The 23,065-nt window shown below is 29.5% G+C and overlaps 1 protein-coding gene across 2 annotated transcripts; it reads left to right on the forward strand.

The window, feature by feature from the left end:
* Positions 1-16,774: 16,774 nt before the first annotated feature.
* On the forward strand, positions 16,775-19,197 carry LOC113847981 (glutathione S-transferase TCHQD-like). 2 transcript variants are annotated; one of them, XM_027477323.1, is made up of 3 exons: positions 16,775-16,903; positions 17,589-17,832; positions 18,603-19,197. In XM_027477323.1, the coding sequence occupies exons 2-3, from the start codon at positions 17,624-17,626 to the stop codon at positions 19,195-19,197; spliced, it is 804 nt and encodes a 267-aa protein (XP_027333124.1). In that variant the 5' UTR covers positions 16,775-16,903; positions 17,589-17,623. The 2 variants fall into 2 exon arrangements, with proteins under 2 accessions (XP_027333124.1, XP_027333125.1); XM_027477324.1 differs by having other exon boundaries at positions 16,835-16,903; positions 17,584-17,832.
* Positions 19,198-23,065: the final 3,868 nt, after the last annotated feature.

Here is a 23,065-nt window from a genome sequence, read left to right on the forward strand (position 1 = left end):
TCATGTATATATGTGAATAATTGTTTTTATTGAATACAAAATAAGTTACATCTTAGTTAAACGTGAAATAGGAAGAGGCATGATCTATAATGACCTTAAGGTTAGATATGGTATAAAGCCTATAAGTGAGTGGCCTAAGTTCACTGCATAAGTGTTGTGGTGCTGAGCATGTCAAATAATACTAACTTGATTTATGCAAACTATTATCATAATCAATGATATGAATATGATGATCTAATTTATATTGATTAAGTACCTTCGTGAGATGTAGATTATGCACATTATATTGATGATATTGATCACTCTAAAATAATTATTAATTATACAATGATTTACATTATTAATTATCAAATGATCCATAAATCAATTTTTTGAAACTTAAGCTAAACAAACATACATTGTATTAGTATCACAATTAATGAATTTATTATTGTAATTGATATGTTTCACTAATAATTGAGTTGTATGTTAAACTTATTATAGTTAATCTAAATTTTTATCTATTATTAATTCATTTAAATATAGAATAGAATCTCATTGTCTTATCATTATTTTATTGTCTATATTTAAATTTTTATAATTAGACAATTTATAAGAGTCTTCAACCAAATTTATTTTCAAATTTTATAATAGAGTATAATAGTCTTTGATATTTTATAATGTAACATCTAAAATTTTAGAACATGCGTTGTATTTTTAACCATAGTAATTATTTGTATATTGTATTTTTAAATAATTCTAATAATTTTTCAATTAAAATAATTGTTTCTAAAATAATTATGTATTTTTAATAAAAAAAATATTCTATTATTATTTTTGTCTAATTATAAATTTGAATATAAAGTTAAAGTGTCACAATTAGGTTTGATTCAAAAATTTAAAATTGAACTAATTCAATTCCTTAACAATTTAGATTACTTTTGTTCTTGTTGAATTTTTTTGATAAATCATAAATATACTTTATCTGTTTAAGATGTATTTTCTAGAGGTCTTGCTAACTTCTACTTCTATGAAATAATGTAAACTTCCTAAATCTTTGAGAATAAACATTATTCAACTGCACTATGAACTTGTGTAGCACATGATTATTATTTATAATCACATGATTATTATTTATAATCATAATAATGTCATCTAGATAGATCAAAAGAAAAATATAATGTTTCTTTCTCAAGAAAAATAGTGATGAATAACTTATAGTATTGTTGAATTCCCATTGAAATAAGGTTGAGTTCAACTTATCATACTTTGAGACTTGTTTTAAACCATAAATTGTGTTGATTTATTTACAATTGTGGTACAGTCTCAAGAGATCCACAAAATTTCTTTAATTGTTTCATAAACACAATATTTTTTAGTTCTTTATTTAAGAAGGCATTGTTACTATCCATTTGCTTAATACTCCAATTAAAATGAACAATTATTGTAAGAATAATATTTATTATGTTTTCCTTAACAATAGCATTGAATGTTTCATCATAATGGAAAGCTTGGTGTTTGAAAGTCTTTAGCTACCAATCTTGCTTTCCTTCTTTCAATCATTCCATCAACCTTCTACATGGCCTTGAACATCCATTTTGAGTTAATACTATTCTTTTGATCTTCAAAATAAACAAATGCCCAAGTTTTATTAACCATCAAGGTCTTGTATTCATCTTGTATTGCTTTCTTCCACCCCAAGTATCTTAAAAGCCTTTTGTGCATGTTATGGATCTAAATATGTAAAATTCTTCTCAATTGTGCTTACATATGGTCTTTTTGCCGACTTTACTTTTGATTATGATTTGATGTTGACTTAAGGATTCTAATGTATGATTAGAATCAAGTTTGCTACTCAAATAATGTTGAACAGGAGGAATTCTCCTTAGGGTTGTTAAATTTAGATGATGCTCCTATTGCAGGTTGTCATTATTAGTTCTCAAACTTCTATTAGAAGTCATCATCAATGGTTCTCAACTACTTAGGATCATTGTTATGACTATCACTTTAGGCTTATAGTGCTAAGATCTCTATACTTTGGTCCATCACCACTATGTCATATGTGGTTATCGTAGTTTTAAGCATTTTCAGCACCTATAGTAGTTAGTGGATACCATAAACTAGAAATGGTAGTGCCAAATCATGTTAGTCTTTTGTTGTTAAAAAAAGTATCATGAAATGGAAATCGTTTTTCATTAAAAATGACATGTCTAGATACAAAAATTATGCTAGTAAAACTTAAACATTTGTAACCTTTGTTTGTCCCATTATATCCCAAAAAGACACATCTTGATGTATGGAAATGTAATTTGTGTTAACTATAAGATCTTAGAAAAGGTTAGCATGCACATTCAAAGGTTTTCATGGCCTTATAGTATGATATCTTATGAAATAAAACTTGATGATGTGATTTATTTTCTAAAACTTGGGTTGGTAGTCGATTAAGAAGGTATAAAATAATAGAGAAACTCTCCCACCAATAGTACAATACCATCTTTGCTCGTGCCAAAAGTGCTAATCCTACCTCTACCAATGCTTATGTTTTCTCTTAGCCCTTCCATTTTGGGCTGAGGTGTTGGAACAATATTGTCTAATATGAATTTTCACTGCTTGTATTAATCTAAATTATCTTCCACCTTTACAAAACTTTAATCCTTTTATTAAACTAGTTTTCAACTAAATTTTTAAATTATGTAAAAGCATTCACTACATCTAAATTTTGTTTAAAAGGATATAGTCAAGTGAATATGTTGTGATCATCAACAAAATGAAAATAGTATTTAAATCTTGAGATTTAGTTTATTAGTGCAAGACCCCAAACATCAGAGTGTACTAAATCTAGAAGATCCTTGATAAGCTTTACAAAAATAAAAAACATCATGTAATGAAAATTTAATATTACAATTCTTTAGGACTTCATCTAAGACCTTGCAATTAGGATGTCAAAGTTTCATGTCTCAAGCAGTTTTTGGGAGAGAAAAGCATAACATTCTTTATTTATTTGAGTTAAACCCTTGGGTAACTTTTAAAATTCATTTTTAATGTTCCCTTGCAACAACATCTTCCCAATTACCTTGTCCTTCACAAAGTAAGATTGATCATAGAACTCAATATAGATTTTAATTTTTTTTATGTTAATTTTGATATACTTAACAATTTCTTTGTAGTCTCAAGAACATGTAAAACATCTTTGAGTTTTAAAGGTTTATATTTAATATTTATTATAACATTTTCATAGGCACAAATCTTAAGATTTTCTCCCGGCGGTTAAAAAGTTCTTACCAATATGATAATTTAAATCATGAAATTTGTTGGAGTCATGAGTTATATCATTACTAGCTCCACTGTAAAGATACCAATTAAGATCTTGTTTAGTATTAGGAGATGTCACATAGGCATGATTAGAGTGCTCTTTTTTTTCTTTTGATTTTTCTTTATTAGTTGTATGTTCCAATATAATTTTTGTTGTATCTATAAAAATAATAAAATGCAGCATGATCTAGTTTGTAACAAACTTGATAAATAATCTTATCTTTTGAGTCACATACTCTTCTTCCTCTAAAGCCCTTTGATTCCTTTCCAACTACCTTGATTATTAGATTTGTCTCCTCTATTGTCACCTTTAGTGATCACATTAACTAAATGGTTCAAGGTAAGATTGAAGATGTTATTAATTTGTTTGAGTTTGTTCTCAAAGGTAAGAAGTTGAGTTTGCATATCAGCTCAAGTAAGTTGTGGTTTATCAAACAATTGACTACAATTGGATTGTATTCCTTGTCTAAGTCAACAAGTGTTTTAGTAACAAGAGCTATTATTAAAATAAAGCATGCAGCAAGAGTGAGGTTGTGAGCTATATCGTTCATCTTATTTAGGTATTCCCCCATTTTTATATTATTTTTTCGTATTCTATAAAACTCAATTTTTGTGTGATATTAGATCTTGAGTGTGCTCCTACAAGACTAAGTCTCTTGCCAAAGTTGATTTAAAGATTCAGGATGGAGCAATTGAGTTGCAACTTCTTAAGACGTCAATTTGAACAACCATCCAAGAAATAATTGTAACTCATTCTTTAAAAATTAAATTAAATTTCTTTCATTTTAAAATTGAGACAAATGTTAGTACAAGAATATAGTCATTGAGCTTATTTCCTTGAAAAAGTAATAGCACCAAAAAACTTTAACTTAAGAATGAAAAAAAGTGAAACTCACATATTTTTATAATTTTTAATAGATTTTAATCAATAATAAAATATGTGTTAAAAAATATTAATTATATTAATAACATTACTCTTTAGCTTTTATACAGTAAAAAAAGCAAGTGATGTAATATGACTTGGGTCATAACTAAGAAATTAATTAAACAAATATCAATTAGACTAAACAAAATAACTAATTTGTTTAACTATTACCCAATTGAATGTACATAGTCCTGTTCGCATTGAGATAAATGAATTCAATGAAATCTACATTTTTTCCTCTAAGCAGATACACCCAACAAAATCATGAATAAAATATTTGCATTATTCTCAAATCAACTCCAGACAAACGTGTACGTACGGATTGCCCTCCCACGTGATTTTCTATGTCGGAGATATTGGTGGGACTAACTCCGAGAGGACCCTTCCAAATCAGTAGAAGCAGCAGCATCGTGTTGTGTTTCCTAACTCCCTTTCTCTTTTAAATTATATAATAGTTTTATTAAATTTTATATTATTTAATATATTAATAATATTAAAAAAGGTAAATTATTGATTATATTAAAATATGAATGAAGGAGTGATTTGATAGTGATGAATCACGTCACATGGTTGGAAGCGAATATGTGTTGAATCCAACAGAATTGATCGGTTTCACAGTGTAAATAAAACAATAGATAAAAACCAGATAAGGCGATAAATGTAGTTGTGGGTGGAATTTTGAGGAACTGAACAAAGGGCCATGTGCCATAACATAGAGAGTTTTAAATAAATTACAAATAAAATAATTAAAATAAGTTTTTTTTTTATTTTAAAAATATTTTGATAATGACAATTTTATTTTATACCATTAAACTTAACTCTCTTTCAACATTTACTCTTATTAGTTTTTTACCAACTCCATTTATTATAAAATTTTTTGTAATAAGAATTACCAAAACCTTTAAAAATTTCTTATATATAAAAAAAAGAATATTTGATTTTTTTTTCTACTTTCATTTCCTTGAAAAGAAAATCAATTGCTATGTTAGTGCGTGTATGGATTAAAACCCAGGAAGTGATAAATCTAGCTAGATTAACAACAATTTCACTTACAGTTCATCAAATTAACACAACCATGGATTAGTTTATAGATTTGAGACTCGTTAACCAACAATTTTATACATTTGTGGTAATTTGCATTGAAATAGGCAACTTCATGCAGAAAAATTGAATATTTTCAATAAATGAAACCATAAAAACATTTACTATTTTCTGTATTTAATAATTAAAATAATATTAACCGATATCATAAGGACGCTAGTTAAAGATTCAAAAAGAAAAAAATAAAAAATTAAAAAATATAATATTTAAGTTACTTCACATGTTTCTGCAAATGTAAGTTAAAAAAATATTGAGATATATTTAAGAGGGAATAAAATATTTAAACTAGAGTATCATGGACGTAGATTGTCACCACTCCCCAAATTCCAACATATACACAATTTGGGTAACTTAAGGACCAAACAAACACTTAAACTAATGACCCTCAAATCCTGCCCAGTGCAAGGAAAACAAGGTAGTTGAGACGTAGTACTCACATTAATACTTAGTACAATATTTTGAGTTTTGGATCAGTACTTTGACACTAATCACCGCCAAAAGGGGGTTTGGAAAATCACGTCATCAAATTAACCAAAAAGGTAAGCGATCAATAGCGGCAATGGCAAACCATAGCTCCATCCTAGAAATTATAATTAAATATAAATTCAAACAAAGTAAACAAAAAACGAAGGAAATGCAAGTAGCCTTTCTTTGATACAAAGGGATAAGACGGTAGTTTACGGGAAAAAAAAGTAAAATTAATTTTTTTATTTTTTAACTTTAAAATAAAATAAAATTTAATTTAATTTTTTAACTTTTTTTTATTCAATTTTATTCTCAAAGTAACTTTTTTTTACGTTAGTTATTTTTGAAAATTCTATAACTTTTTCTTTCTCTTCCCTATAACTTCCTCTCCCCTCTCACAATCCCTGCGTTTCATCATCCCTCTCTTATTCTCCTTCAACTCTCCTAAGTCTTCTTTCTTTTCTCTTATTCTCATTCCTACAGCCCCCTTTCCCCATCCTTGTAGCCCCCTTCCCCCTTTCTTGCATAACAAAATACATGTGTATTATTATCTCAAATCTTTCATGCAGCATTTTTAGAGGTAATTTGCTATAAGTTTGTTTTCAATAGCTTTTGATAGGCGTTTATCCACATCTTGTAAATTTAATATTCATCTTTTAAATTAATTTCCAGTTGTGACTCTCAGCACTTGCAATTTGTGAAAGTTGTTGATATTTTTCACTTGTAAAATTATTTTATGTTGATCATTAGTTTACCTTGATACAGAGCATAAAGAAGTCTTAATGTCCCAAAAGCTTAAATCTGCAAATTGAAGAAACTTTCTAGATTGCATTCAGTTTTAAGTTAATTACCTTTCTACCTCAATATTAAAAAGTGAACTCAATCTTGTAAAATAGCAAAACCAAAAATAAAGTGATATGTAAGCAAATGAAACAAAGGGCATAGAAAGAAGTGTGTTTCCCCACATTGCGCTGGATGACATGTAGTTCAAATTATCTATAAAGTATATTTCAGAATAAGATATATAAAGAAACATCAAATCAATTCTTTAATATGGTGTGAATAATTTTTTAGTTATTTGTACTCAATGTTCTCACTTGCTGGAGGTCTATTAGGGGGCCGCGAGAAAGGAGAAAAGGAGCTGCAGAAATGAGAATGAGAACGAGAGGAGAGAAGGAAGGCTTGGGAGAGTTGAAGGGGAATAGGAAATGGAGGATGAAGCGCCAAGCTGTGGGAGGAGAAGGAAAATTGTAGGAAAAGAAAAGGCGGGGATGCAGGAGGAAGAGATAGGGTTGGTGGGTTAGGGGGAAGAGGTGAAGGAGCTACGGGAGGAGGAAAAAGAAGAGAAAACTTCACCATTTTTTAATAATTTTTTAAATAAAAAAGTCAACAGAGGATTAAATAAATAGCATTAAGTCACTTTAGCATCACCTAGGACGTCTATAACAATCCTAAAATAAAGAATAAAAGAATATTCCTTTTAGCTTAAGCGAGATAAGTCTTGTTCAAGCGACTAAGGATAATGTCCCCAACTATTCTTTTGTCCATGCGAGATTGATCTCGCTTAGGCAAAAAGACACAAGGTGAATGAGGAACTCTCTAGACCTATTCTCGCTCAAACGAGAATACCCTCGCTCAAGGAAGAACATCAAAAAAAAGTTGAAAAATCATTGTCTGGTTTTCTCGGTCAAGTAGAAAGAAGCTCGCTTAGACGAGAATGACCTCGCTCAAGTAAGAGTGCGCAAATTTGAAGGGCATTTAAGGAATTTAAACTCAGAAAACTTGCATTACAATCAAAGAAACATTCTCTAACTTTCCTCTCTGAACTCTCTCTTCCTTTCCTCTCAAAGAAAACCTCTGAGCTCTGAACTTATCCCAAATCCGAGTTTGAACCTTCGTTCTACTGAATCACTAGTAAGTTTCTTGGAGCTTGACTCTTCAATCTTATCTCTATTTTCTTCTATTTTCTCTCTTCTAAAAAAGTACTCTTCTTTGTAATATGTAGGAAGACATTGGTCTTTTGGACGATCTATTCCACTAATTTCTTCACAAAATTATCTATTTAAGGTAAAGAGAACTCTATTTTATTACTGAGAACATGATGTGTTTTGTGCTCATGAGAATGTTATTGTGTGTTTCTTGTTTGTATATGTTTGAATGAAATTATTGATGAAATATGTTTTCCTTATCTTTGATGACTTGAATGATATGTGCGTTGAATATAATATATGTAAGATTTGGACTGAGTTCAGAGGTGTCCGAACTTTGGCATGATTGATTGATATATGATATAAAAAGTGGACTTGAATAAAATAGAAAGAGAAAAAAGATGAAAAATATATTATCATAAAAGTGACAAGTTTATGTTATGATGAGAAATAAAAAAAGAGTAAAGTCATAATAAGAAATGAAAATGATAAGGATAAGTGTGGATAGTTCAGAGATATACTAGAAGTGTGGAAGATAGAGGTAATTTTGGAAATCTTGGAGAAATGATGGTAGTGGATGTTTTTTCTTTTTATTTGTGCATAATTTATAAGAGTAAAAGCACCATAAGCTTTACATTCATTTTCTGACGTAAACTCCTGAATATACTTTTGCTAAAAAGAGTTAGGTTAGCATACGTTGTATCCGTGTTGCTACAACTATCCAACAACTATCTATATTAAGGAAGACCTCAGGAGATTCTAGAATCAATGAATGTTGAGATAAGGAATTTAGGAATATTAAAAAGCACGTTGGAATAAAATTATAATATTCATGTATATGAAATGTATTTTTTTATTCTTGATTGATTGGTGTGTTATTCATGTATGTATTACCTAACATTATTGTTAATCATGTTTAGTAATGAGAAAAGAGACTCATCCTTACTAATTATTGCAGGGAAGCAAGATGAATATTCCTTAGAGAAATATTAGAATTTATGTTTAGTTGGTTACATCTTGTATTTAGGGAGTGACAACGATTTTGTTACTACAAGTTTATTATAGATTATAATGATGAATTGGTAATGTCTTTATGTTAGAAATGAATATGGATTATAGTATTTCTTTTGAGTACCCAGTGGTAGAATTTGACACACTTATCCTGTATGTATATATCAAGGAATAGTCCAGACGCTAGGTGCGACGAATTATTTGTATACTTTCTTTATCATGACTATATAGGAAGACTTACTCAGTTCACTTTTAAGCGAGTGATTAATATTGAATTAACATTAACTGTTGTTTTGTTGAGGTTTGTATACCGAATGAGTTATAATCTAACTTTTACCCTAACAAAATGCTTATTTGTTTTGAAAAAAATATAGTTTTCCCTTTTGAGGTTTGTGTTCCGGGTAGTTTTATAATTACCTAAGAAATTTGAGAAGATGATTTGATTTTGGGTTGGATTTATGTATGTTTCCCTCGTTTATGCAGCCCAAGACAAGAACTTCCAGAATGGGTTTTCTAAAGTGAACAAGGTAATAAATGTTTGCATTTTTACTATACTATTACTAACATAACATTTCAGAAGTGTATCTAAACTTTTGCAACATAAAATTATCAAATTCCAAATATTGTATCCATGTGAGTGACGAAAAGACACATGAAATCCATGTTAACCTTCTTCTGTGGTTAACAGTTTGAATGGTACTTTTAATTCCTTCTGCTATTTTTTAATAAGAAAATATTAATACTTTTTTTTTCAACATGAGAAATATATAAAAACTCATTTTTAAATAAATTATTTATTGATGTGGTTGAATTTAAAATACCGGTATTTTTCTATTTATACAAATTATATATTGTTCTGAATACAGAATATCTGTACATTTAAATTGCACAATCAACATATTTTTTTGAGTGCATTGAATTCAAATTCCATTAAAATGAAAGGCTAATGTTGGGGGCGTAAACGAAAATAATTAGGATCAAATCAGAACTTTAGTGAAACGTTAGAAATGAAAAAAGGTGTATATCAAGTAGGAATACAAATCCAACTAAACTTCACAAACAAAATAATTCAATTTTAAAAGCATACGAGAGTTAAGTGAATTCAATTCCCAGCAATAAAATCTAAGCAACACAGTTGAAGGAAATGTAAGTATAAGAAAGAAAAGTACGAGTGTCATGTTGCCTGCAGTCACTGTCACACTTGATGTAGGAAGTTCAATTATGTTAAATTTGAAGCACTGACACAAATTATATCGTGCCCCCTTACTTCTTCCACCTACTACAATTTGTGGTCCTTGCAAAACCAATGGATCATAAAAATAAAATAACAAAAAATAAAATAAAAATCTCTGAAAATATAAATGAAGAAGAAATTTAAGAAAAAAAAACATTTGTTTTTGCAATTGCATGTCGTCCACGTGTGAAGACATATGTGTGTTTCAAAACTAATTAAAATTATGTTAAACCTTGTCTAAGCATAAAAAATTATAACTTATATAAAGTTTAAAACTAATTTGATGTCAATTCAAGCACAAACTATGTAGTGGCATGCCTCAAATTAAAAGAATGACATTCAGTACTTTCCATGATATATAACTTCTAATAAGGTCATGTGGGTAGGGAAAACATAGTATAAAACCAACATCTAAATATAATGTGACTACAATGAGGAAATGGGGATAGCTGTAAACATGTACGAAGGTAGGACCAGAAGAGGCATTTGAGAGGGAAAATTTTGAAGGAAGATAGCATTTTTTAGTTTGTAGGCGAATCAAATTGAAGAATTGGAACCGTATCTGCAGCACCAAACAAAATCTTGAATTATCTGTATTTAAATATGGGAGCACGTTTAACTTGATGCACAAGCCAGTTTGAAATGGATAGTTGATGCTTATGTTTGGCCTAACAATGTAATTTAAGTGCATTGGTCCATGTTAGTTAGATGTCACATTTATGTGGAAGATTTATAGGGGTACCACTCTCTCTCCATCCATGTGAGATGCTGTGGATATTTAGACTTAGTGCAGTGCCCATATGTTTGATCAAGAGAGTTTTTAGGACAATGAGAGCCACTTAAATTTAATGTTTCTACAATGCTTCTTTTGAGGATTGTATCTTCTAATAGATCCTCCCGTGGAGTTTATGCCAAGGGAAGAAGGGGAAGGTTTGGTTTTGTTTAGGATCAAATTACATATCGATTTTTGTTGCCCAAATTATGCAAACCATGAGAAAGAAATCTACATGAATTGCTTAAATACAATTAGAAAAGAGGGTTGGTCGGTAAAACTACTTGGTAACTCCCTCCCTTCTTTATTATATATGACACAACTTAGAAAATTTTGAAAACCAAGTGATTGATGTGGAATTGTTTAAATTTAATTTGAAATAATTTTGCTATATTAAATATTTGGAGAAAAATTTTGTTGTCCATAATAATTTTATTTAACTCAATGAGGATTGATTGATGGGGAAAATATCTATGATTTAGATGGAAAAATTTTAAAAGTTTTGGTTGTCCTTGTTACAAGATATGTTATAGTTCTTAAGAATCATTTTTTATTCTTTGTTTACTTTTAATGAATGAAGTTGATAAAATATTAAATTAAAATATTAGTAATGAGATTAAATATAATAACATTAAATGAAGATAAAATTAACAAGTTATGATATATTTTTAAATAAAAAAATCAATATATTTTAAGGGGTTTTATTAGTTTATGTAATTTAATTAAAAGTATGGCTTCTGGTTCCCTTCAATTTGGTTTTAGTTATTTACTCTGACAAATGACATATAAAAAGATCATTGGACAAACAGGGTGAGTCACCAAAGAAAATCAAAATTTTCATTGCAAATTGTTAATCTGAACTAAGACTTGGGAGTTTACTCAAAAAGGAAAAAAAATAAAAAATAAAAGATTTACACTTTATTCTTTGTTAAACAGAAAACATAAATACACACTAGACATTGTATTAAAAACCTACGAGGGCATATAATGTGAATTATATTATCAAGGACTAAACACATACTTGACATTGCATTATCAATGACAATACAATTAATATATTTATCTATTTGTTCTATAGATTATATGAATTGTATTAAAAGCCAAGGAGGGCATATAATTATATAAACAGTGAATTATTTATTTATTTATTTATTTTGTCAAAAAAGCTGAAGTTTGAGGCTTGAATGTAGATAAATGATGTCTATGAACCAAAGTTTTTACAATTGGATACACCTGGGCCTTTGAGGGACCCTCATCAACCGAATATGAAAACCACAGCAGCCGAATAAAGGTTTCAAAATGGGCCAATTTGATGCGTGCCTTACCCAAACATCGTTGTGGTGCAAGATTCGACCCAAACCTTCTTCTCAAGACCAAAAATGACTCAATTTTGAATTCTTATAATGACGAAAAAAGAAATTGAATTCTTGTGAGAATTCACTCACCTTTGCTAGAACCAACACGTTATTCTTTTGTTTTTTTCTCCCTTCTAATTGAAATATATTGAATATAGTACTATATCATATTTGATTAATCCCAGTATAACAATTTGGCAAAATACTAGTATATCTTGAACTCTGACCAATTATCCATAAAATTTTGATGTGTTCATTTATAAACTCATTTTTATTTCTTGTTTTCTTGATACTCATGCCATCATATTTTAAAAAACTACAAATGCTTTACTTTTCCATGCATGTCTCTTCATTTCGACAATTAAATTTAAACTAAGTATTTCCAAAAACAAATATAAAACAGTAAAGACTCTTTTGATAAAAAAAAAAGTCACTAATTCAGTGACCTACCAAACGAGGAATTAATAGTTGTCTCACAGCGACTTGTGTTACATAAATTCTCTTATGTTACTTCCATCCTTTTTTATTTTTCAAAATAATTTAATGTCTTGATTTTCACTGCTGGGGTCTGCTTATAAGAGGTGATTCAATAAGGATAAAGGATGCATTTCACAAAAACTCACTGCAAGCCTAGTTTATTAAATTAAAAATATTTAATAAATTTAGTTGTTAAATTAACTGATAAATATAAAATGACAAATGAAAACATCGTTAAATTTGGGTTCAAAGATTAAAATTTAATAATTATAAAATTTTAATTTTACTCTCATTTTAGAATATTTTTATTAAATAAAATGAAATAATATGAATTAATTAATTTATTTATTTATTTTTGGTGATTTTATATTGTAAAATATAATATTTAATGATTTAGTTATATTTTAATAAAATTTAACAATGAAATAATTTATTATTAATTACATGGATCAATTAGTAAGAGTTTTTTCAGCTTAACCTATGGTCTTGAGTTTGAGTCTCAATAAAAATAAATGCAATTATATTAAATACTCTAAGAGAGAGCTTTGTAATCTATAGTAGTCATACTTGACTCAAACAACCGTGTTAAATACTTAGAAGAATAAAAAATGATAGTTTTAAAAAGTTGAACTTGAAAATAAAGAGTAAAAGTTAAAGGAATAAAAAATATGAAGTTTTTAAATAATGGAAATAAAAAAAAAAAACTCATTTTAACTAGTAACTAAAATAATATTTTAAGACAAGTAAATAGTTGGTTCTTACAAAAGTTGTACCTTTTGAATTTAGTTCTACAAAAATTTTGTTATTATATAATATCTAACTTTTTTTAACTTATTAAAAATTAGTTCCTACTTACTAAACTTTGATAAGTGATGAAGTAAATTGCAAAAGTTAAACTCATCGCTTCCATGTGTTTGTTTCATTTTCACATTCTTCAAAATAGCCCTTATACCCATCATTGTTAAGAAAAAGGTGCATTGCAACAAAATTATTATGAGGAGATGTTTCAATGTCTTTGGACTGAAGGCTTATGTGCATTGCAGAGAATTTAATTTTCATTAATGGCACTTTGTAAATTAAGAAAAAATTGGGTTAGGGCTTACACATCGTCACAGCACAATCAGATCATCAGATCGACACCCTCACCATTAACACTCACCTTCATAGTCAATGCTCACCCTCAAAGTTGATGCCCACCTTCATTGTCGACACCTTTAGATCAACACCCTCACAGTTTACCTCACCCTCATAGTTGACACCTTCAGATCAACACACTTGCAGTTGACGCCCACCCTTAAAGTTGATTAGAGAGAAATATTTCTTGCCATGTCTACTGATAAAAAACAAGCATGGTTATTTAGGCTTTAAGGATAAAACTTTAGATATCTTTTTAGTATATTTATTTATTATTTCTATGATTATGGTTTTAATTTATGGTGAACATTTATTTGAGTGTTTTTATGAAATATTTTAAATTTTATGTTTATGTTATTACATTTTTATTATATAATTTTCATTGAATAACTTTTTTTATCAATGTTTTGTTGAAATTATATGACAAGTTATAATTATAATGGATATTAATAAAAGTGATGATTCTTTTTATGATTTAAGTGATGATGAGTTAACTAAGTTTCTTTTAATTAACATACTTTATGATTATAATCATAAATTTCTGAACAAAGAAAAAGTTTGAACATTTGCATTAAGTGATTTTGATTATACTTAAGAGTTATTAAATCGAAATAAAGAAACTTGTTTCGAGTTACTTCGAATGAAGAATGTCTGCTTTGTTAAATTTTGTGATGAGTTGAAGGCAAAGAGTTACTTAAGTAACTCAAGGAATATATTTCTTGAAGAGAAAGTTTTTATATTTTTATTTATAATTGGGTAGAATGTTCACCATAAAGTTATTGCATATCGCTTTCAACATTCAACAGAAATAGTGTTTTGTTATTTTAAGCAAGTATTAAGAGTAGTATGCTTGTTGGAAAGAAAAGCTGGAAAAACAATTGAGCTATTGTTATGGAACTACATAGGTGTAATTGATAGCACTTATAGTGTATGGGTTCTTGTTGAAAAAAAAATTGCATATAAAGATAAAAAAAGCAGCTATCACACAGAATGTTATTTTTGTTTGTGATTTTAATATAATGTTTATATTTGTGTATTCAAAATAGGAAGGAAGTGCACATGATTCAAAAGTTTTTTTTGGATGCACTTACCAACTCAAATGCAAATTTTTCATGACCATCTAAAGGTAAGTAATTATATTATAATTCAACTATTTTAATTGATGAAAAAAATATTCATAAATATATGTTCTATGTGATGTAGGTTTGTTCTATCTTGTTGATTCTGGTCATCCATGTACAGGAGGTTTTCTTCCCCCTTATAGGAGAGAAAGGTATCATGCACAAGAATATAGAGGTCAAGCCAGGCAACCAAGGAGACCTACAGAGTTATTCAACTACAGACACTATTCTTTGAGAATGACAATTGAGCGTTGCTTTGCAATCTTGAAAAATAGGTTTCTTATTTTGAAGTTGATGCCTCCATATAAAATCTTATAGGCAACAACTCATAGTAATTGCATGTTGTACTATTTATAATTACATACGATAGTGAAATTTGATGATTTATTTAGGATATGAGAAGAAATGAATTCTATCGAAATTGAGCATGAGAATAGAGTTTCGAGTCATAGAAGAAACTAGCTCCAATGATCATAATTTAGTCAAAATATTTAATAAAAGTACAATTGAGATGGAAATATTTAAAAATCATATTACAAATCAAATGTGAGCACAATATAAAACTAGTTAGTATTGGTTTATGCATATCCAATTATAAATAGTTATACATACGTTGCAAAATTTATTCTTAATATACATATTTACTTGTTTTATTATATTAGTGTTATTTTTTTTGTGATATTACTTATTCATATTATTTTTTTATTAAAAATTATTTAATATTAAAATTAATCATTATTTTATAGTTTAATATTGATTTATTTTGTAATTTTCATAATTTATAAAACTCTCTACATCACAAGTATTACTTCAATTTAATATTGAATTTTAAGATTTTAAGAATTTTTTAATTCAATATTTTTCTTTTAAATATAAAATATAGATTTAATTAAATAAAAAATTACTAAAATTAAATATCAAATATATATATATATATATTCATTTAATTTTAAATATTAAATAAAAAATAAATAAAACCAAACACATTTTTTTTAATTTTTAAAATTTGTTTTTAAAAACAAATTTATTAAATAAATTTTCTTATTTTCTCATCTTAAAAACAGTTTTGAAAATTAAATTAATAAACAAATTTTATTTTCATTCTCTTTTTAAAAATAATTTTATAAAATAATTTTAAAATATAATTTTTAAAAACTAAAAAGTAAAACTAAATCAAACAAACCCTTTGTACAGGTAACAAAATCTTGTCCAACCTTACAACGTACTGCAAATACTAGTTGTTGCTTAAAGCTTTTTAAAAAGTTCACCACATTCATGCATAAGCAAAACTGTTGCGTTTTAGGGTTGACAAAGTCGGAACTTGAATTCTCTTCCTCAGAAATTTTCCAAATCCAAACCAAACTCAAGTAAATGTAATAAACTGAAACGTTGTTATAAAAATGTTTAAAGGAAACAATAAATAATAAAAGATTGTGAATATTTTAATTTTTCTCAATTTTTATGAATTTTATTCTAAATTTTTAAAAATAAAAGTTGTTTTTTAACTTTTTCTTTATTATCTTATATAAATGTTTATTCTCTGTGAATTTACGTATTTATATTTATATTTTATTATTTTAAAATATTATATTTTAAAATTATTATAATTTTATTAAATTTTTATTATTTTAATATATATTACTTAAAATTAGGTTAAAATAATTTTTTTACAAATTAATATTTTAAATAATTTTATTATATATTATAGATATTTATTTTAAAATAAAATATTTGTATACGTAAGAAGTCTTCTAAACATGTTAAGACATATTTTTTAGGCTTTTGGCACCCTTTTATTTTCTGAGGAACTGTATTAGTATTCTTATATCATTAGATACTGGGTGTGAATTACGTGTCCGAAATTGAACAAGTGGGACGAGGAGACCTTTCTTTTCCGATAATCTAATAATATATAATGTAAAAGTAACTGAAAGTTATGGAAGCTTCGCATTTGGCATACTTTTTACTCTTCACTTTGTAGTTTAGTTTAAGCCTTTTCAGCTTTTTATTGTTGTCTCTAGCAAAATTCTCCTAAAGCCTAACTCAACGCTAACTCGTTTCCTTCTTTATTCCAATTCTCTGCTTCTGGGTATGTTACTCTCTGCTCAACTTCAACAACTGTCAACCAGAAACATCCCCTTACCTTGTCAATTTCGAGTCTGCTTATGCTTATGTTGTTCCTTGACTTCAATTTTGCTTATGAAATTGGCTGCTTTTGGGTTGTTAGATAATCTTATGCTATGCTTATTAACACTATTTGTGTATTTATCTTCCTGATGATGCTTTGGATAGTTGGTCGGTTTAGGAGTTTTGGTCATTATTGGCTATTTGCCATTATGTTGTTTGTTTTCTTCGTGAATTTGAGCTTTGGCATCTTAATCTTCCAAACTCAATATTTGATTAGTGCTTGCATTTGCAAGCATATTAAACCAGTTAGTTGTATCTCCTTTTATGGTGGTGAATCATTAAATTAAATCCTTATTGGCTGATTTGCTTATAATCCATCTACATTTGGATGAAATCTTGTTGGTACAATCAATATTGCATGTAGAAGCCCTGGAATTTAGAGATCAATTCATATTGCGATGTGTGGCTTTAATTTTCTGTGCTATGCATCAATTATGATTCATGAGACGAGGCTTCTATAAAAGGTTAATGCTAATTTGACTTTTTGAGAGACTAAAGAACAACAGCGTATAATTTAGTAATAATTTATGATTGCTCTTAAAACAATTTTGATATTGTTTTACAACAATGCTTAACTATTAGGACAGTACCTGCAAGAAACATCCTAAGAGGTGATAAGAAAATGCAGTTATATCATCATCCGTTGGATTTGGACAGCCAGAAGGTTAGACTTGCATTGGAGGAGGAAGGTGTAGATTATACATCTTACCATGTCAATCCCATAACAGGCAAGAATTTGGATTCCTCATTCTTCAAGATGAATCCCAGTGGAAGACTCCCAGTTTTCCAAAATGGCTCTCACATCATTTACAATACTATTGATATAATCCAGTATGCCCTCTTCTTAATACCCCTTGTTTATCATACCATTTCTAGTTACATGAATAGTTGTGCATAAAAGAACATCATTTTTGAAGAGTATGTGGAACTTGAAAGGGAAATACCAAAGAAAAAAGGATAAATTACATCACACCTCTGAATTTTTAAGCGATATTGCACCTGGACCTTCTTTTTTTGACCTCTCACAAACAATTAATAAAAGGTTTTCTTAACCTCAATCCTTAGAGCTGAATTTAAGCATCTAAATGTAGTTAGTTTTTATTGGAAATGAAAACATTCATTACATTAAAAATACTAAACTATATTAAATGTCTTATTTTTAAATGAAAACTTATTATTATTAGGTGTTTAAATTCAGCTTTAAGGGCCAAGATTAACATTTTCTAGTAATAAATCAGGAGATGTCTGTGTAAAGAGGACATGGTGTTATGTTATATTAATTGAGAGAGGTCTGTCTGTGATAAATAAAGGAGGGGTATCGGTACATTATCACTTTAGGGAGTGTGAAAGTAATATGCCAAAGAAGGAAATAGCTGAAAAATTGATTGCTGACAGAGCTGCTCTCTTCATGTACATCATTACTCTCAAATCAACTCCCTTAAAGCTGCAAATTGTTTATGCACTTAACATAATGGAGTGGTTTGTATTGTTTCTTGATTTGAACCTTCTTCACACTAAGAATAAAGTGTGTTAACAATTTGAATTTACTTTCAAATCGTTACGTTACAAACTTAAGTTTTATTGTTTTATTGAATGTTCAGGTACATAGAAAGAATTGCCGTGGTCTCCTCAGGGGCTGATAGCATCAGTACTAGCAGCAGGGAAGTGATTGAATGGATGCAGAAGATACAAGAATGGGATCCCAAGCTTTTCACACTTTTCTATATACCAGAGAAATACCTCCATTATGTTTCTAAGTTCATAAGGCGAGTGGTGATTGCTCGCATGTCTGAATCACCCGAATTAGCAAGTGATTACCATAGGAAGTTGAAAGAAGCCTATGAGACTGAAGAGAAATTGAAAGATCCAGATGTTTTGAGGAGAATCAAGGATCATTTGGTTAGATTGCTTGATGAAGTGGAGAGGCAGCTAAGTGAAACACCTTATTTAGCAGGTCAAGAGTTTACCATGGCTGATGTGATGCTCATTCCAGTATTAGCTCGTTTAGAACTCTTGAATTTAGAGAATGAGTACATAACTGGAAGGCCAAATACTTCTGAGTACTGGATTTTGGTTCAGCAAAGGCCTAGTTATAAAAATGTGATTGGTAAGTACTTCAATGGTTGGAGAAAACACAAAACACTGTTGAAAACATGGTGCTTAGTTCGTATTAGAAGTTGGCTGAAGAGGTACTAGTAACGTACTTGTATATTAATATCGCTCATGGTTGCCAAAAGGAGGTTAAATGAGTGAAACAGCCCAAGTTGCCAGTATCCAAAAGATCTTTTGAATGTGTATTGAACAATTTATGCGTTGCAATCTTCATCCATCAAAAGAATTGAGAAAAGGAAAATTTGTTTATACTGATATTGGAAGTACAGGGTTACTTCTTCTAATGTGTACGTTAACTCTGATATTTGTAAATAAAATCATAGAAGCAAAGTAAAGTAGTCTGATGTTATACATTTTCTTGCATTGTTCTACGCACAACTTGAACCACATGTGAAGTTTGAACAATGACTAGACAGAAAAGTTTACCATTTACTATCACAAACCGTGTCTTAGTGTGCCATAAAATTGTGAAGTGATGTTATTATATTTACATTAGACACAACATTGACTTGGTTGAGATATTGGGCATTGAGTCATTTAAACTAGTGAGTCATTGCTTAAATGGTTTAAACTGCACATAAAATATACGTACATGCATATATATATATAACATAAAAATTATAAATCATTAAAACTTTTCAATCCAATTTTTTTCACTTTACTTCCTTTAGAATATATCGATAAAATAATATAATAAAAAAAACATATATATCTTGGTCTAAGGTGTACGTAAATTAACTTTTGTTAAAATTCATCATTCTAGGAAACGGATTGGTCATTTGCTTTATTTCCTTCAAAGACATATTATTAAAATAACAATGGAAGGATATACTTAGTTTAAAAATAAGTTTTGGTTGTTCTTTTTCACCAAGAAGCGAACTTGTTTTTCAAGAAGGTAGGTTCTCGCCCTAGCTATCCATACAATCATTCCTGTGCAACGCTTGGAAGAGAGACAAATGAGCTCAGAGGTGGCTGCAACCTAGGATTAGACTGTCGTCATCGTCAACCTTGAAGGATGGAAAGGACTGAAGGGAGAAGAGATCTAAGGAAAAGGTGGACTTGGTGGATCAGAGTACAATGAAGGTAAAGATTGCCTCCAATGATTTGATTCATTTGCTGGAAGGAGGCATGCACGAAGACCCCAAATCTGAAGAGTTGTTGTCGGATCAGGTGTTCTCTAACCCTAAACCTTCTGATTCTTGTTCATATAAGGATAAAGTAATAGGTGTGAATGACTTTGATTTAGCTTTTAATGATGCTAAAATTGTCAAATCAGTATTAGACGATTTTAACATAAGTACTGAAACTGAAGATATTGAAGAAATACATCTTTCAAACCAAAACCTATGGCCCGACCTTAGGATCCCTCTAGAAGATTATGAGGAATGGTGTGCCCCTTGGAGATTTACACTTATTGTGAAACTTCTTGGTAAATCAGTTAATTTTAACTACTTGAATCAGAAACTGAGTAGTATGTGGGGGAAAAATAGTTTCCTAAAAATCTTGGACTTAAATAACAATTTTTTTTTTTAGTCAAGTTTGATAGCATGGAGGATTATACGTTAGCACTATTTGAAGGGCCTTGGTTGGTCTTGAACCATTACTTGTTAGTTCAAAGGTGGAGGCCCCTCTTTAGGATAAAAATTATAACCTTAGGAAAATTGTAGTTTGGGTTTGCATCCCTGACATGCCCTTAGAGTTGTATAATAATAAAGTTCTTTGGTAGGTTAGGTCTTGTTTGGGGTCGATGTTAAAAGTTGACCCCTATACTCCTTAGTCTTGTTTGGGGTCGATGTTAAAAGTTGACCCCTATACTCCGTACTTTCTAGGGGTAAGTTTTCTAAGATTTACATTGAAATATATCTTAGAAGGAAACTAATTCCTGCATTGAAAGCATTAGGACAGGAATTTAAGGTGGAATATGAGGGACTGCATTTAATCTGTTTTAAATGTGGTAAATATAGACATCATCAAGAACAGTGTATTGAGATGAGGAAATCCAACCAATCCAGCATAGGACCTGAACCTAGGAAACCTAATAATCTTGAAGCAGTTGGGGATGTGATAGGAAATAACTCTACTCTAAACAGGGATATGGTTATTGATAGTACTGATAATGAGGCAGGAAAGGAAGGTGCTCATTTTGGGCCTTGGATGCTAGCTAAAAAGCAACTTAGAAGAAAACCTAGTTCTCCCTTGACAAATGGGGTACCATCTAAATATGGTAAGGCCAAAGAAGTTTCACCAAAGTCAAGATTTGATGTCTTAAGTAGCTCCTCTAGGAACCAGGAACCTGAAGTAGAATCCAGTATTGATAGACCCTCAAGCCCTTCTCAGACTAAGGTTCCTTTTCCTACAGATACCTCAACTAATATGAAACCTAATAAGCCCTATAATTTCTCCAAAGTTTCTACTCCTGTTAAGAAAGGTGCAAAACCTAGACCTAACCCAAGAAAGGGTAGCGCCAACAAAGGTTTAGGGGGGAGTACTCAGCTTGCCCAAGGCAGCAATGATAATACAAAACAAAATGACTAAGGAAGTGATTTTAGTAAGGAAAGTAAAGAAACTCTCATGTTAATGAATACTTACCAACATATTCTTCATAAAAATATGGGCTTTAGTCATAGTATCCAGGACCTTATAGGACTTAATCCTGATTTTCTTTGGAAGGAGCAAGGAATCCCCTACCTGAACCCCACTAATAGACCCCTTGATATGGCCTTAACCATGGATCTTGATAAAACTCCTATCTAGGAGCAATTTCTTTTGGGTAATAATGACCCTATAGTTATTTCTTCTAGTTTGTCTTAGCATCCTAAAGATGCCTTAACCCTTAAATCTCTTAGTTCATGAATTGTATGTTTTGGAATAGTAGGGGTGCTAGGTGGAAGACCTTCCCCAAACTTATTAATGACCTAATTAGGATCTATAATCTGAATTTTTACCCTTTTTGAACCTAGGATTAATTTAAACAAAGCTAATCTAGTCTTGAAAAAGTTCTATCTTGATGGTTATGTGAAAGTTGATGCAGTAAATTTTGCAGGGAGTATTTGGTGTTGTTGGAACACTAAGAAAATTAAGGTAGATATCTTAGACCAGAATAAATACTTTATCCACCTGAAAGTGAGGAATGGCCAGCAAAATTGGGTGTTGTCCTCTGTTTATGCCAACCCTCAGGAAGGGCTTAGAGCTCAATATTGGAAATCCCTTATTAATTTTAGTCATACAATTTCAGGCCCTTCGTGTCTAGCTAGAGGCTTTAATTCAGTTCTCTTTGAAAAAGAGAAAGTTGGGGGAAGGCCTATTAATCTTGGGCTTTTAAATTAATTTGCTGACTGCCTTAATGTTTGTTGGCTTCAATATATGGGATTTAAAGGAAGCCTTTTTACTTGGCAGATAGGAGTCATCAAGGAAAGAATTGATAGAATTGTGATTAATGACTCTTGGAGGCTATTATTCCCTAATAGCTTTGTCATCCACCTTCCTATTATAAAATCTGACCATGTTGTCTTGTGGTTAAAAATTAGAGATAAGGAATGTCATATGCCTTGTCATAAATCTTTTAACTTTGTAGCTCTTTGAATAGCCCATGAGTATTTTAAAAATCAGGTTAAAAATTATTGGATCCCTTCAAACTCTTGGACTACTAATGTTAATAGTTTCCAAAAGCATATTATTTACAGGAATGTGAATTTTTTGGCAACATTTTTAGGAGGAAAAGACATTTATTAAACAAGATCAAGGGCATTTTTGCTAAATTAGATGTTCAATATAACCCTTTTCTTATTAACCTTAGGAAGTCTTTATGGATGGAATACCAGAATATCCTGGATTCTGAAGAAGCTTTTTGGTTCCATCATTATAAATCTAACAGGATCAATTTAGGCAATAGGAATAATAGGTTTTTTCATAGGGCTATTGTAACACCTTAAATTTAATTTCAATTTAATAA

Source organism: Abrus precatorius, unplaced genomic scaffold (genome assembly GCF_003935025.1).
Source record: "Abrus precatorius isolate BTA unplaced genomic scaffold, Abrus_2018 Scaffold8, whole genome shotgun sequence".
Classification (NCBI taxonomy): domain Eukaryota; kingdom Viridiplantae; phylum Streptophyta; class Magnoliopsida; order Fabales; family Fabaceae; genus Abrus; species Abrus precatorius.